Source organism: Pieris napi, chromosome 20 (genome assembly GCF_905475465.1).
Source record: "Pieris napi chromosome 20, ilPieNapi1.2, whole genome shotgun sequence".
NCBI classification, from domain to species: Eukaryota; Metazoa; Arthropoda; class Insecta; order Lepidoptera; family Pieridae; genus Pieris; species Pieris napi.
Window position 1 is genome coordinate 4,525,505 of NC_062253.1, and position 18,593 is coordinate 4,544,097.

Here is an 18,593-nt window from a genome sequence, read left to right on the forward strand (position 1 = left end):
GAGGGTGTGTAACGAAGAAAGCTTATACGATTATCAGACTGCGTAGTTCTCGGTGATCGGTGAATTAACTGACATATGTAAACAATTTGCCTAATATCCTAAAATTCTGTAAAATATACCATATTGCTGATGATACGTGCTTAGTAGTAGATGAGCTTAGTGAAGAGGAAGCAGAAATAAAATTACTATAAGAGTTTGAATCTCTAGCGAATAGTTCTTATTATACCTACAGGATTGGCACTCTATACTAGTAAAGTGATTACATATACCATATTGCTGATGATACGTGCTTAGTAGCAGATAAGCTTAGTAAAGAGGAAGCAGAAATAAAATTACGATAAGATTTTGAATCTTTAGCGAATAGGTTTTATGATACAGAATTGGCACTCTATACTAGTAAAGTGATTACATATCATGACCTGATAGTCATAACATAACACTATCGCAAACACTCCAAAACTTATGGCCCACAACCACATGTGCCTACACACCAATATAAACAGCATTGTAAACTGTTACTGTGATATAATCGAGTTAGTGCAAAGACATAAGTACCGTGGCTTATATAGATGATAGTCTAAATTGGAAACCGCACATCAACACTGTTTGTGACAAACTAAACGCGTTGGCGGAATTTATTATATGTGATATTATAAATTCCGCCGTATTTTGTTATTTATCCAGCTATGAAAGAACCAATCTTGACTGAATATTCGCCATACAACAGAGAAAGTAAGAATTTCAAAACATAGTAAATCATCAATACAAAAACTATTGCAGGTAATTTGCGCTGTGCTCTTTGTAAATTATACCCATACATGAAAAAAAAATGTGTGCGTGTACTAGTGTACACACACGTAAGAAGTGAAACAAACCTACACGGTTTTTGACATAAATAATAATGATTTAAAAGCATACTTTTTATTTAGAACTAAACATAATACTCCAATATTAATTAAATATAACGTGAAAAACATTATCCAATATAAATAACGGTACGTTGCGGTAAGCCTGAAGTTAGTTTTCACAGGTAGGCAAACTTCACAAACAACAAATCTTGCAACTAATCAATAAACTGGATCCGAAATCGCAGGACAAGAAAACAAAGATGGCGCCGTAGCCGAAAAATGTGACGCGTACGCGTACGTAATTTTTTTCCAACGCCGATAAAGAAGTTTCACTTCAATAATTTAATTTACACTAAAAATAATTTTATTTTACGCAAAACAGTACAATCGCATATAAAACATACTATCGCGTAAGGAGGACAAACAATAATAACGAACTAAACTACTGGAACTAAAAAAATAAAAAAGAACACTAGACTATGTAAATCACAATCTAATTAACTCTTTACCAGAATGAAACATGACAAACAGCCTAGCAAAATATAAATAAAAAAGTATTCATAATTTTTCTTCTTTTATTTTATATTTACCTACTTGTACAACTTGTAAAGGCCTCAAGACGTGGAACGGGCGTCAATAACAGGTTTCTACCGTCGCACTTTCAACACTAAGATAGTAAACCAATTATCATGCCATGTTTGAATTTTGTTTAATTTAAGTAATTAATTCAACTTGTTAATTTTGTTTTAAGTATATACACACTACAACCTCTTTAGGTCTTGGCCTCAGATGAATCTGTTTCATGATCATTTTTAAATCTAATAGGCAAGTAGGTGATCAGCCTCCAGTGACACACGCCGTCGACTTTTTGGGTCTAAGACATATCGGTTTCCTCGCGATGATTTCCTTCACCGTTCGAGCAAATGTTAAATGCGCACATAGAAAGAAAGTCCATTGGTGCACAGCCGGGGTTCGAAGCTACGACCTTAGGTATAAGAGTCGCATACTGAAGCCACTAGGCCAACACTGCTCCAAGCATTTTTTACAACCTAAAAAAATATATCGGTTTACTGTAACATAAGACAGACTTCTATTATTGTCTTACACATTACGAGTAATACAGTTATTATTTTAAGGCAGTACATGAGAGGGCGAATTTTTGCCTCGACTGTCAGGCAATGTCCATTTTTTTCAAATAGTACATACTAGATTATCAAGCATATAAGCACACCAACCAAGCGCTCTTTGTAAAAAAAATATCGTAAAGCGATCCAACCGACCAAGAATGACACAATATTAATAGTACATAATTTATACATTAGTACTAAGTAAAAACAAACATGTTTCTCTACAAAACATATAGTAGGCCATGAGCTCGGTCCATTCGTTGGTTTAAAAAATTGCTCTTCAGGGGCACTTAACATAAGGATGTTGCGGAAGTCATGACTGGCCGGCGCAGACTTTCTACTGCACTATATTTTTCTAAAAGAATTTATGGCACTGAAGGCTCAAGAGCAGACGGATCACTTAAAGTTAAGAGTTAACCGGCGCTGGATGCCAGGTGGTTTGCAAGTGTGTTTGCTACGTCGTAATGGTTAGAAAATGCTTAAAATGGCACCTCGTTCCTTAAAACGTGTCGTCGTATGCAAGACGTCAAGGTGCAAAGAATTTTATTGTCTGTCCATGAATTTTGTCCTTAAAATTTAATTTTTGTTTGGCACACAGGTCTGGTTTAATTGTATTTTTAAGACTTATAGCTCTGAATCCTATACGGACATCTGAAAGGAGAAAAAAATGCTCTGGAAATGTGGCATGGTGGCGGATGCTTAGGATTCCATGGACAGATAAGGAAACAATCGTGTCCATACTAAGACGGTAACAGGTAAAAATCTTCTTTCGAAACTTTGTTACCAACGCATTCAGCGTTTTATTAGACAAGTAATACGCAGAGATCCCGAAAGTTTTGAAAAACTCGTGACTTGCAGAGTGGAGGGTACCAGACCTCGAGGCTGATCCCCTACTCGCTGAACCGATAAGGTAAAGGCCCTTACAAGACTTACCATCACCCATGCCAAAATCTTGCCAAAGTCAGGCGAGAGGAAGGAAGTTGTGCAGCACCACCAACACGACCTTCAGAAGAAGAAGATTCTTACAATTCAGCTTATTTGAAGAGAAATAATTAAAACGCTTTTTTCACGCTCGTTACCAGTGGGCTTAAATAATAAAAACATTTCAGAATGAAGCAGCCATAAACAGTTTTATAGTGCGCGAGTAATGTGCTAATATTAGTGATTTACCCGCCCAGGCTTTGATGTACCATCTGCTTGATAACTTCATTATTTATCTACTTTTTATTACCCGACACTACGGTCTTATTGAAATTTATAATCAATCAAGTTATACTATCTTTTTTTTGCAACTTTTACAGTAATTACTTCATGGTAAAAATTTAATCGAACTTAAAATTATAAATTGGGGAGCGTCGAGTAGACGTAAGGAAGAAAACAAAACACTGTTACTGTCTTTGATATTTGTTACTGTGTTGATAGATATAGTCTGGATTAGGTAGCATTTATCTAATACATATATAAAATTCTCGTGTCGCGGTGTTTGTGGTTAAACTCCTCCGAAACGGCTCGACCGATTCTCATGAAATGTTGTGTGCATAGAATCGGACACCATCTTTTTCATCCCCCTAAATGTTAAGGGTATTCCACCCCTTAATATTTATTTTTTATTTTCAGACAGTTCTTTCTGTTTTTATTTTTTTATGATACAACATTAAAAAATACATATAACCCCCTAACTTTCACCCCTCTACGATCAACCCCTATTTTTTTATTATAAATGATATACATGGCAAAACGACGTTTGCCCGGTCAGCTAGTTTATATATAAATATTGACATGATTATCCAAAATTACTCATTTCGCTTTAAAAACCGGCAGATTGAGAACGCACGCTGCGGGTGAATTCCATAATTGGACGTCGAGGCAGAATTCAAAATTACATCCTCTCCATCTCGATGGCTGGCGATCCACAACACAGCGGTTTTAAAATCACCTATTTGTTGTGAGTATTCCCAAATTTATTCGCGTTAGGGTCCTTCAAGAAAGGAACGTACCTACCGTTCCCAGAAATATCGGCAACACACCCGCTAGCCCCCGGCGTTGCAGGTGCCCATGGGCGGCATTTATCACTTTTTACAAGCTTTATAATTAAAAAATAATAGTTTAATATTTCTATGAAACGACATTTGAAACTTTGTTGATATTATAAAAACATTTACGAGTATGTTGTTATGTCATGGAATTTCATGGAATTTCATGGAAGTACAAGGTGTACGACGCCGCGGGAAATATCTAATTCAATTGATGTTTTACTTTTATTGTTTGGTATACATTTTTTTTTATTTAACAAACTAGGTAAAGATTTTGGATGTTTTTTGGTATTACGAGTAAAGTTTAGTTATAGTAGATTAAAGAAAAAACTTTTTAACCGGACCGCTCACGGTGTCCTCTATTTTCGCGGATGCTTTCAGCCATTTCTGCCAAAACCCTGCATCTTTTAGTCGATACCAACTCCGGGGAAATAAATACAGATAATGCAACTTTTTCTACAGCTGTGATACTTTTTGACATCCAACACCTTTTGTCTTCAGTCACCGTGACCACGCACTCTGTAAAGCACGCGAAACGTCGGATAAATTTAAAATTATGTTAAATAATTGTACATTTATAATAATACACAACTTTAATCCGGTTAAACAGTTTTTTCTTTAGATGTGTAAAGGTTATGTCAATAAAAGACAATACTAATAGTAGATTATATTAAAAAGAAGTAAAATCATAGAAATTCGATAGTCGGTAGTTTCTATTTGTGAAAGTTCAGTTTTCGCAAACACATACATGTTGGATATTTTGTAACTAACAGTTACGTAAAAGCGAGTTTCTGTAACCTTTACTGGGGTCAAATTTGTCAAAACATAGAAAATCGAGTACTATATACAGAATAAATGGGTTTTTCATATACAAATATTCAAACCAAACCAAAACTTAATTAAATATGACTCATATAAAATAGATTAAAATAAAATAAATAAAATAAAAAAATCATTTAATCACATAAGTAAAATAATGTACACTTATGACTTGTCAGTAAAGAAATACATATTAATGCTTCTAATTTTACATTTACTGCCAGTTCTCAAATCAAGGACGTAGAACGGGAGAGAAGAACTGGCAATAAACTCTCCGCCACTGTTTTTAATCGCCATTTTTTTGTTTTACAAAATGTTTGTAAGGAGCTGCAACCATTACACCATGTTCCATGTGACATTTTAAGTAATTAATAATAATAACATAAATTAAAAACAAAGATTTGTCCTCTATCAGCAGAAGGCATGGTGAAATAGGAGCACGCACTTACATTCTCGTGGGAACAACACGCAAACACATAGTCGAAATAACCAACATCACCGCATACACGAATTCAAGTACGACCAGTCACACAACGATTAACATATTTATTTTCACACTATAACAATGTTGATCTAAGACTTGCCGGTGTCATAATGTTTATGATAACAAGCAGTTTTCAAATGCACAAGGAAATAAAAATTTACTGGTGAAATGGCGGAATTTGAACTCGGGACAAAAGTGTGTCAGTCGCGACCTTCCAATATTGCATTATGACAAAATCCATGTATACTAAAATATTCATATTAATAACATATAAATAACCGTATCTAAGTAACGCAAGTTTCTTATCACAAAACTTTTACAATTTTTTACGGGCTGAATAGGTCTGTGAAAGCAAGTTTTTTATTGAAAAATTTAAGAAAGCCATTCTGTTAAAATTAATCAAATTCAAATAAATTTTGCCCTTACAGCTTTTGATTTCAGTTAAACCGAAATTAATTACTTGTAAATATTGTTTATTAAAACACATCCTCCACAAACTAAACATTAAAGGTTTTATATGAATCAATTAATATAAATATAAACGTTGGAAATTAATATGTATGTAATGTATGTTTAATTACCCGGGCTTATATATTCCGATAGATATTAATATCTAATATATTCTCGATTTCTGTTTCCGTTTCAAAAAATGTGAGATATGACTGAGAAAGGCGGTTTATTTTCGCGACCACTGCATTGCACTGCATAATACTAGGTTAAAACCAGATTAATAATCACAGTTTCAAAACAATTTATCTTGAATTAATAAAATTGGAGTAGATTTAATTTCATGCTCTGTGGCGAGGAGTATTTAAATTCAAAACAAATATGTATGTAGTTTTAAAATTGTTATAAAAAACGCATTATAGCAGTATATTATAATAACTACATCCGTTTCGACGTTTACTGTCAAAATATATTACAAAAATGTAATTACGTTTTAATTAATTTGATTTCCTAATATTTTAATGGAAATGTTTTTGTCCCAGCCTTAATGTATCTTTCCCACTTTAAAAAAATATAAGAAATCCTCAAACATAAATATAGTCTTTTATCTCTAACTCGATTCATCATTGTAAGGAAATTTATTGAGTCCTATTTATCAGAATCCCGCGAGTAAAATATCGCATAATAACGCCCATAACTTATATTCTTAAAATAATTGGCTAAGTTTACTAAACATAAACAACACATCGAATAAATAACATTTATTTAACACACTTAAAGCTTTTCACCAGTCTTAATATCACAACCCAAACTAATTAACTTCATTCCTCAGGCTCAATTAATGCATAATCGATGCCGTTTCCATCCCCGCCTTTGGTCACTTCATTATCTTTAACAAACTTGGTTGTAGTTTTCAATTCCTTCTTTCTTATTTTACCAACGTGCGTTGTTGCTTCTACTTCTAGTTCTAGTGGTGTTGGTGATGTTTCCTTGTCTACTTTCTCAGTTGATGTTTCACTTTGAATAACTTCGATTGGAACCTCTCGCTCAGGTGGCGGCGGTGGTAGTTCATGTTTCGGAGCGGAGATTGAAAGAATCCCTTTTTCGTTTAGAACTGCTTTTAGCTCCTCCTGTCTCGTGCCAGGTGGTAAGATAAACCGCTGCATGAAGTGGTTTGCCATGTATCGTTTGTCATCTTCATTTTTCAATTTATGTTTGCCTTCGACGATCATGTAGCGGTTTTTCACTTTAATTCTCAATTCATCCGGCTTGTAAGTACGAACACTGAGTCTGACGAGATATTGTTCCGAATCGGAAATAATTTGTGGATCTTCTAGCGTATCCTCTAGCTCCAGTGCTGCAGCCGCTCTGATCAGGTGACTCCAGGGCCAGAGGTAGGTGAGGCTGTGTGATAGATGCCGGTCCAGCAGAGCGAATGGGTCTACATAATGATGTGTTTTGTATGGCTTCTCTTCGCAGTGAGAAATGGTGAAGATCGCAGCGAATATCAGCGCTTGTTGGTACATCGTGGTTGCGTTTTCGTATTATCTGAATGCTGGCGAGCGAGACGGCGGGTTTATATAGATTCGGGCCCCCTGTTCTAGAATATTACGCGTTGAATGAGTTAAGTGCAATGGCAGGTGCGGCCAACATTTATGTGAAAGTGAAAATTGGTCATTGACTTTGTGAGTCATAACAAAATGCTTTGGCTTGTTTACGTTTTTGTCGTTTAGTTTACTTTTACTTCCTTGACTCAGCTTTACTCAGATTGAACAAAACAGGTCAGAGAGCAGCGCATTGATATGTTTATATGAGGTGATAGCTTGCCTAAAATTGTTTAATAACCTATAACTAAGAAGTAACGATTCACCAACTTCATTGAGACATCATTGGATAGGCGATTAATCTTATATTACATGCATAATATATTAATTACTAACCGTGAACCATAGATTGTCAACTCATGCACCGGTACTGTGAAACCCACACAAGCACGTTGCGCCTGTGTGAGTACCGTTAGCAGAACTGCATAGTAGGTCACACGCTGGTTGTTAATATTTTTTTAAAATGAACCGAGATATAAACGGTCATATTTAATGAATAATATAATAATTATCAACAGCACCTAACAGTTTATTACCCCACTTAATCATACAAACATAATAAATTAACATTAAATTGAAATTCCTCGAACTTCTTCGAAATATTTGTTTCATTAAATTCCATTATAATCCAATGTTATAACAACCGTGTAGTATTACGATGTATATGTCACCGTAAAATTGTAAACACCGTTAGATTGTAATCTATCTCGCGAGATTGTAAACTGTCGAAAGATTGTGAACCTCAACGAACTGCTTACAATTTAACGTATTATTATTCGGTAGTTATATGAAATTGTTGGGAAGTAAAATTAATCTGTAATTGAGTGTAGTACAATCTACCGAATAATAATACGTTAAATTGTAAGCAGTTGGTTGAGGTTCACAATCTTTCGACAGTTTATAATCTCGCGAGATAGATTACAATCTAACGGTGTTTACAATTTTACGTTAACATATACTTTTATTTGCTTTTATGGGATGGGGTCAGGGGGCAAAATAACAGACAAATTAACATGATTATATTGGTCACTGCTGCGTGTAGATTCATAGGTTTACAAATTTGCCGGCCTTTATGGATGTGATAGCTAATTCCTTGAAGGTCCCAGGAAACCAATAGTTATACAAAATTGTTTATAATATCCGTATAATGTAGACCTTGAGATATTTAGAGCTCTTTCATAACGCTAAAAACGAAAACGTTATAATAATGTTTAAAGTTTTTATATGACATAAACTGTAGTGGATTTAATTTTTTTTAAGAATTTTATCATTTCATTAAATTATTTTTTACGGTGCGCAATTTAAAGACGCTTTTTGGTTTTCCATCAAGAGTTTTAGCCCGGAATCAAACCTTCGAGTTACCCAGACCAGACGTTTTACATTTGTTTTGTAAATTTTGATATATTATATAAGCCAAGTCCTTACGATATATGTAAAATAAATTAATCCTATTTATTTTTAAAACCATTTTTTTCGTTATTGTGTTTTGCTTTGACGCTTCAATTATACACAAAACGCTTTAAAAGAATATTTGCTGACTCTACAAGTGTTTCCTTTGTTTTTGTCCCTACTTTCACACGCCAATATACCCCCTACCAATAACTGCATAACACCTAAATTGCTCAAAAATGATCAAGCACTTACTACGTTATTCTCGAAGGAAAGCCACAAATCATCGTATGTGAGTAGTCCAAATAAAGGAGTTTGAGCTGTATTTCAATGACGATAGAACTAATATTTCAATGCACTTATATGGCGATTACTCGAAGTTTCTTGATTGTATAAACCTGTACGATTGTGGGGGAGAACACAAGGATCTACCAATTCTGTATATTTAGTTTACATATACTGGCCGCATACCTGCTAATAATGCTTGGAGAGAATAATTGATATACGAGTATATTGAATTCGTTTATTGAATAATAATCGAATCACTGGAAGTGGAAATGTAGATTCCTCAGACATATTAATGAAATAGTTATATTTGTTGTTACATCATATTTTTTTATCTAATTTCTCATCAGTATTCCTACAGCCACTTATTGTACAATATCTAAATAAATACATTATACCCAAAAGCTAAAATCGGAATGCACATTCAATTATAAACATAAAACACAGTTAACCATTATTACCTACATACTTATACAATAATTATTATATATATTATACAATAATTATTATATATTATATAATATATACTAGCTGATCCGGCAAACGTCGTTTTGCCATATTTATCATTTATAATAAAAAAATAGGGGTTGATCGTAGAGGGGTGAAAATTAGGGTTTGTATGTATTTTTTAATGCTGTATCATACAAAAAAAAATATCTAAAAATTAAAAATAATAATTAGGTGTGTAACATTTAGGGGGATGAAAAATAGATGTTGTCCGATTCTCAGTTATACCCAATATGCACACAAAATTTCATGAGAAACGGTCAAGCCGTTTTGGAGGAGTTTAACCACAAACACCGCGACACGAGAATTTTGTATATTAGATATATATATAAGAAATTATAAGATGCATTGATCATTATTATATATTCAATATAAAAGAAGAATAACAAAGCCACTATATCTAATACAGGATCACACAGTTCTTTTATATATTATTAAGCATGTTTTTTGTTTGATTTTCTTTATTGGTTCTATTTATTTTAGTTTGTATTGCCGGTTGCCGAGAACCGGTTGCCGGAAGTAGTGGCCATAAAAGAAACAGAGGTAGGCAATCTAAAAGGTGGGCCGATGAAATTATGGAAATGGCTGGAAAGACCTGGACAAGATTGATATATACAATAAAGAAAGATGGAGGACAATTTCGTGTTATCGCAGATTAAGAAAAACAATAGTTATAATGTATATTTTGTATTTCTGATATAAGGCTATAAATAAATAAACAAAGCATTTTTAGTTACATTAAATATATCTATTTGCTGGTAATTCGTGTTATAATCTAAAGGTACATGAAACATGACTGTGTTACGTAAATAGTTTGTATTAGACCGAGGAATTTGAAATTGTTGGGTTTGCCTTTATTGACGCTGTCTCGTATTTGCCGCTAGACAAATTGATAATAGCTCAGAATGATTTGCTCATGCACGTGACCATATAAATTCGACCTTAGTAGGCTACAGCTGTCGCAATATGTCCTCTATGAAGGACAAACTATGAGAGACCGCTATGTTATTTGAACAGGAAGCACTCCCCAAAGAGCAAGAAGTAATCCCACCGAGATCCTGCATCAGCTTTGACTATGCGCAGATGTTATTGCATAGTTTCAGTTGACCTGACCTATGCAATAACATCTGTGCATATTTCATATCCGTTCAAGTATTACGTAAGTAGATTTACTGCAATTTATCCTCCCCCCTCCTCTTGTCAGTAAAAGTAAGCAAAGCTCTCAAAAATAATAGTACATAAACGTATTAATTTTTATAGGAATCCTCGAAAATGCATTTCGTTTTCAAGCATAGACAATGTGTGGGTAACATGTGTAAAAAAGTCAATAATTACTGTTGACGTAATCACCAAATACGAAAATCAAAGACCCCTCTCCACCCTATAGTGCTTACATACCTTGAACGGCCCCATAGGTCAGGTATACTAGATACCTCATTTTTTAATCGGGACTATAAATCGTGGATGATAATATGATAAAATACTTTGACTTCCCAAGTTAGAGCCTAGTGCACGATTCTTAACACTCACATACCCTTTCCTGCGTTACCCACATTAAACCTGTTAGCTTTTAAAACTAGAAAGAAGAAAACGGCTCATTGGTCTAGTGGTTCGTACCCCTGACTGCGAATCCATGTGTCCCGGCTTCGATCCCCGGCTGAGACAAACATCGATGTGATGAGCATTTGGTGTTGTGCTTAGGTCTTGGGTGTTTAAATATGTATTTATATGTGTTCGGTCTATCTATGTATAATATGTATGTATATCCGTTGCCTAGTACCCATAATACAAGCTTCACCGGCTTAGCATGGGACTAGGTCAATTGGTGAGAATTGTCCAATAAAAAGAAAAAAAAAAGAAAGAAAATCACTTATTCAGCCACATCAAACACATTTACACATTCTTATCTCCAAAATTAACGTACGTAAAAGTAACGATGAAAAAATGTAACTTTAGTAAGTGATAAGGCTAAATGAGATAGACACTCGGTAAGAAGCTTGAGAAGAAGAAAAGAAGCGCAACGCCGATTCCAGTGCTACTCTCTTTAGATAATAAATAATTAATTTAAGACAAAACTAGTCTAGAGACTGTCAGTCCACAAAATTTTTCCATTATTCAAAATCAATTAACAGCTACATTTGTTACGTTTGAAATGTTATGAAATCAAAATTTCTCTGAGAATGCTATTGTTTTTATTTCTTAGGTGTTGTAATACCAATTTGGGTGCGTGCAAACATCCCAAACTCCAGCACCATGCCAGTATGCACCTATAGAATTTTCTATATGCGCAATTAATACTTACTCACAAGGTGAAGGTAAGCATTTAAGTAAATAACCTCGTCAAGACAATCCACAACGTATGATTATCTAGATCCTATACAGAACGCATAGGTAATAGATAAAGAAATCCTTAAACAAGGATTATTAGACCAATAAAATATCCAATAAGGTCCGATAAGGCGTGAAATGATATCTTCAGAACATCTCTGTATCTTGTAGAGTGAAAGTAAGCAAGCTTCTTAGAAGCGACAAGGAAAAACGGTTTAATGTTGATCGTTGCTTTATCCTGTATCACCAAGTAATTAAATTTCGTGTTTATTTTTGAAATAGAAACACGAAGGTGTAATTGTACCTTGATATATAGTATTTACAATAAAACTGGGATGAATAATTACTCGGTGGACATTTTCAACATATTGCTGTGTTAATTATTTGCTATTATTATGTTTTTATTTATTCCTACATAATTATGTATTAACTGTGTATATTCGCGGATGCTTGGCGGACCCCTACGACTTCATCAATACAGAGAATCCCCCCGTGAGTTTTGTGCTGCGATATTACGGGCTACTCGATTGTGAGGAAGTTGCATCGATCTGGTTTGCCTTGCACCTTGTTAAGTTCTCATGCCATTTTCACACATAAAGTAAGTAAAGTAAAAAATCATTTAATCATATAGGTAACATAATGTACACTTATGACTCGTCAGTAAAGAAATACATATTAATGCTTCTAATTTTACATTTACTGCCAGTTCTCAAATCAAGGGCGTAGAACGGGAGAGAAGAACTGGCAATAAACTCTCCGCCACTCTTTTTAATCGCCATTTTTTTAACACAACGTTTGTACTTTGTAAGGAGCTGCAGCCATTACACCATGTTCCACATGACATATCAAGTAATTAATAATAATAACATACATAAAAAAAACAAAGACACGCAAACACATAGTCGAAATAACCACCGCATACACGAATTCAAGTACGACCCGACAAGCAGCACCCGTTCACGAGCATGACGCATGGCCAGCCATAGAATATCCTTGTATAACATAACAATCTGATTGTCCTTGCAACAGGTGTGAAATAAAATAAAATAAATAAATAGATTATTATAAAATTAAAAAAAGACCTAGTCTCTACTAATATTGCGAATCTGTCCGAAAGTGTGGACAGATCACTTGGTGCAGGTTAGATACAAAGTGTGGGGAACTGGTCGTGTAGGAACGAGGTCTTTATCCATCAGCCTATAAGTTGAAATGAATATACAAACAAGTCTATTTTATTAATTAACCAGGAACTATGAAATATTATAAGTAATTTTTAGTTAACCCCAAACCCGTTGGTACTTTAGGATACCAAAAAAAACGCATGGGCATTAAAAGTTGGGCGTATATGTCAATTAAATTATACCAAGAATTTTAAAAATAGAACTTTGAAATACAAAATATTTCATCATATTAAACCGTTAGCAGCTTGCATAAATCTAAATTAGCAAACTTCGTGGAACTTCGAACTTCAATTCGCATGCTAATTGACATATTATGGCGTATGTTTTTGCTTAACAGAAGTTGATTAGAGAGATGGATTCGCAGAGTACAACACAAGAGGGTAATGGAAATGGTATGCAAACTACTTAGGTTAAAATAATAGATCACTGCACTCTTTTTATCCTCTTATTTCTGAGCATACTGGTTTTCTCGCGTTGTCTTATTCTCCTTAATTGGAATAAAATTAGCCCCCGACTATCGGCCTGTTCTGCAAACACAATTAACACCAAATAATAGACGAAATTCAAACATATTAAATTACCTTTGATTAATCTCCACCTTGAATCTAAAACAGTTTTTGTAATTAAAAGAGGTCAAATCCAGGTTTGGATTTTTCATGAGACATTTTAGTCTTGATATAGGATCTATTCGCTGCTGCCGTGTAAAGGAGCAGTGTTTGGACATATACAAAAATATACATGGACTTGATAACCTCCTTTCGTGTTTTTTTTTTAACTGAGTTTTTCCAATAGTTAAAGAAATGCAAGCTGAGGCCATGACATCTGGCCCGGTTGTAGGGACGCTATATAATAAAATCACGCGCCTTTAAATAAGCGTATTTAGTAAAATATTTAAGATATATAATTTGCATAGCCTGAAAGCATGCATTGTGGGTGGTGCAAAAGAGAGTTATGGCCTGTTAAGATTGGATTACCACTAATTTGGAGTTCAGCCAATGTCTTACATACTGTGCAGAACTTACAAAGCTAACGTTGAATGTAAGGATATTTTATACCACCGCAAGTTGACTAAACATTTCGTTGAGATAATTTAATTTGATAGATTTCCTGACACGGGTGAATTATTGAATACAGCTGCCTCAATCCTTTCAAAGTATAAGGTTGTAATGGTCCGAGAGGTGGCACCAATTTTTGGGCAGGTATTTGAGGCAAGCTGAAAACTTGTCACATACCTCTCCTATTATATTCCAACACGGAATTGCAGACCTGGCTGGTGAGTAGCGGGGCTAAATCAACCCCTACATTTTTGAAAATATTAATTTTTTTTTCCCAAAAATATATTTGAGGCAATACGCAATTTATATATGTTGCAGTGTAATACTTAATAAATACGAAAAAAATAAGCCAGACAATTTAATCGGGGCTTTAACATTACCAGACGCGTGCAAATATTTTTTCAAAAAATTATAAAAAATGTTTTTGAGGCAGCTTGAAATTTTAATGGAGTGTTATTTATAACTATAAAATAAAATTCCCAAAAAGACAGATCATTTCGGTAGGGCTTTCTACCTGCCAGGCGATCAAACAAATAATGGATGGGTACGGGCCTGTACTACTATAGACAAGCTGTAGTGTGAGAGAGAGCGCATATCGACAGCTGTCTTCGTTCTGGCTTGCCGCGTTACTATTGGCTCTAATGAGGCCACGTGACTTACAATAACCCATGAGGTTTTTAGTTAGAATTTCGGAGTCGTTACTTTCTGTCGTATTATTCTACTAATGGTATTATTACACTATTTAAAACTCAAATAATTAGAAAATGTCTAGTGAAAAGTTAGTTCGTGTTATTTGTAAAAAAAATGATGCTAAAGTGATTGCTTTTGTGGAGAAAACTCTAAAAAAAAGTCAGGAGGTGTTAAATATCCGTAAACATCATAGGTTAAAATATAATCATATTGTTTTGCCAGTGATTCCTAACCTTTCAGATGGTTATCACACAAGTTGTTATAAGAATTTTATAGCTTTGATGAAAAAATATAGTGAAAATACTGTGATTGAATCCAATATTTATACTCTTACAAAAGGTATTGTATTAATTTAATTATTTTTCAAGCATTACATACTGATAAATAAAATTAAGCATTTACAGCTCTTCTTTCTTCTGAATTAAAACAACATCTTTTAAGAACGCAATATATAACAAGCATTTGGAGAAATGCATATTTACGATTCCCCAGTTCTTTGACACCTAATAGAAACGGATGGACACTTAATGAGGATACGCTAGATTTTCACTGGTTTGACGGAGAGTGTATGCCGCAATTAGTATTCGACGCTGTTGTTCACGAGGAAAATAAAAATAACGATGATGAAAATCATACTACAGGTGAGAATAAATGGTTTATTTTTAATAACTGCTGCATTCAAATTTCTGTGATTAATTAAAAAAATAAATATCTATTTCTTTTCGCAGATGATGAAGAGGTTGCCGAATCTGATACAGATGAATCCGAAGATTCAAGTAGTTCTGATGAAGATTCTGATCCACAGACGAAAAATGATAATTTATCTGACGTGAAACGAATTTAATTTATTTCAAATTTTTTTATACTTAAATAATTGAAACACTGAAGAAATATTATATTTTTATAAATCTAGTTTTGCGATTTTGTATGTTAATCATTGGTTTTTTTTATACGTAACCCTTATTAATTTTAAGATGAAAAAGGTTTTAAATTTCCGTATAAATTTTGACTTGCAATAATGTCAGAGAAACAATTTTTAGTTTTGAATGTAGGGGCAACAGTATGAATTCTGTACTGAAATTTTTTTTTTTAATTCTCTTCAAAAAATAAATATTTTTACGGAAATATCAAATATTTAACAATTCATTACGTTTAAATTCGCATTAAAATTGGCAAAATGGCTAATTTTTTAAGATAAAAAAGAAATCACAAAAATATCTCCCTTTAACGTCCATAAATCAATACAATACTTTTATGCAAAATGTATTTAGTACAAATTCAGAAAATTTTATATTTTTTTACTCCGAAATTCTAACTAGAAACCTCATGGGTTATTGTAAGTCACGTGGCCTCGCTAGAGCCAATAGTAACGCGGCAAGCAAGAACGAAGACAGCTGTCGATATGCGCTCTCTCTCACACTACAGCTTGTCTATAGTAGTACAGGCCCGTACCCATCCATTATTTGTTTGATCGCCTGGCAGGTAGAAAGCCCTACCGAAATGATCTGTCTTTTTGGGAATTTTATTTTATAGTTATAAATAACACTCCATTAAAATTTCAAGCTGCCTCAAAAACATTTTTTATAATTTTTTGAAAAAATATTTGCACGCGTCTGGTAATGTTAAAGCCCCGATTAAATTGTCTGGCTTATTTTTTTTCGTATTTATTAAGTATTACACTGCAACATATATAAATTGCGTATTGCCTCAAATATATTTTTGGGAAAAAAAAATTAATATTTTCAAAAATGTAGGGGTTGATTTAGCCCCGCTACTCACCAGCCAGGTCTGCAATTCCGTGTTGGAATATAATAGGAGAGGTATGTGACAAGTTTTCAGCTTGCCTCAAATACCTGCCCAAAAATTGCTGCCACCTCTCCTACTATAAGGTTGTAAGTCGTAGGTTCGATCCCAGGCTGTGCATAGGAATTTTGTTTCTATTTGCGCATTTAAATTTCGTTCGAACGTTGAAGCATCGTCAGGAAACTTAGACCCAAAAAGTCGACGGCGGGTGTCAAGCACATGAGTCTGATCACCTACTTGCCTTTAGATTGACGAATGTTATGAAACAGGTACAGAAATCAGTTTTGTTTTTTATTTATAGTTTTAATAATCAATATGGTATGTAGTTAATTTTGGTTTATAATCAATTATTTCAATAATAATAAATAAAACCCTACATACATTTAAAAAGTAGTAGTTGTTGTTATAATTCTGATTCTTAATTCAAATTAAATTCAAAATTCAAAAATCATTTATTCACGTAGGTAACACAATGTACACTTGTGATTCGTCATTAAAGAAATAAATATTAATCTGCTTCTTTATTGGTCAGTTATATTAATTCCATCAACGCATAGCCCGTCATCTTAATATATTAAATAAAGTCAGAATTGTTCGAGCACTCGAGAACGGGTGGACTGATTTTCCTGGTTTTTTATATCTTGTATTTGTCTCTGAATACCAGAGTAACTGTAAAAAATAATACAAAATGTTCATGGGTTTTTTGTCGTAACATTTAATGTTCATCCAATCGATACGATAAACTCTTCCCTCATATCAAATAACGTATTTAAATAAAGGTTTCGAATCGTCAACATACTTCCACAATATTCAGATAATGTCGTATTTAAAATGTGAAATGTAAAATTATGTCAGTAATGAAATAAGATTGTCATATATCATTATTATCTTAATAAAGTAGTGAACTTAATATTTGTTTTGCAATTATTACTTCAATTTAATCATAAATGAAGTGTAGATTATCTACAGATTTTCATTTCATAGGCGGTACGATGTTCGCTGGGTCAGTAATGGAATCAATTCCCGTTTATGTTTATCATAACTCCTTATCAGTAAGAGTAGTTTGAGTACAATTACCGCTATTCTTTGTTTTAAACGTTTTCATAACGTATAATTTTTGGCGAATAAATGAACTATTCAGTTTGTTATAGAATAGCTGTGACAGGGACTATTTTTACTTAAAAGGGTTCCCAAATCTTACACCTTATCATGAATTGTTTCTAAAGAATAAACACATTTTTATTTTTATAAAAACTTCGCCGTGCCAACCCAACTTGCAATAATTTTAGAGTAAGAGATAATCTTTAACAATTAACAACTCACATATATTAATATTCTAAGGATCATCAAATATTGATTATCAAAAGATTCATTTACATTTTGAAAGTCTGCATGATAGGTTGATACGGCGATATTTTCCTATTCGCGACATCTTTATTAAATTTAAGTGAACAAACACAGTATGTAAGCATAATCTGTGCGGTCTGGATTTCACGTAGATCCCATATGCAACTATTAACACCGGTGGACGTGTCGACGCGATTTATAATATTTTCTTCTCTATTTTAAAGAGTTTCATACAGGATAACATTTCAAATTATTTCTTTGTGACTGTAGAATCTATACAAATCGTTATTTAATTCTAATAAGTATTGGCTTTTAAAATTAAATATTTAACATTTCACAAACCCGCCAAAACTTCTCTATACAATATGACATCCGTACCTATGACGTACCTATCGTGTTTGTAAACATGTAAACAAACGTCAAGTTTTACGTGTCAATTACCACTCTGCGATGTATGCTACACAAATACGCATATAATCTGTGTATTTCGATCAAAAATAGCCGCCAATAAAATCCACAACGACGGAAAATGTGAGTTATTTGGAAAATAATTGTTGTAGATGTTGCAAAAAATGCCATAGAGTCCCAAAGTCAAGGCAGGTGAAGCTGCAGGCGGAAGCTAGTATTAAAGTAAAACGTTAGTTAA

At 33.6% G+C, this 18,593-nt stretch overlaps 1 protein-coding gene across 1 annotated transcript; it reads right to left on the reverse strand.

Moving 5' to 3' along the window:
• Nucleotides 1-6,504: 6,504 nt before the first annotated feature.
• LOC125059978 (heat shock protein beta-1-like) lies at nt 6,505-7,321 on the reverse strand. Its single transcript, XM_047664709.1, has one exon. The coding sequence runs from the start codon at nt 7,282-7,284 to the stop codon at nt 6,580-6,582; it is 705 nt and encodes a 234-aa protein (XP_047520665.1). The 5' UTR covers nt 7,285-7,321; the 3' UTR covers nt 6,505-6,579.
• Nucleotides 7,322-18,593: the final 11,272 nt, after the last annotated feature.

Bases quoted from the DNA above. Each gene is read 5' to 3' on its own strand.
- LOC125059978 (XM_047664709.1), bottom strand. From the start codon at position 7,284: ATGTACCAACAAGCGCTGATATTCGCTGCGATCTTCACCATTTCTCAC.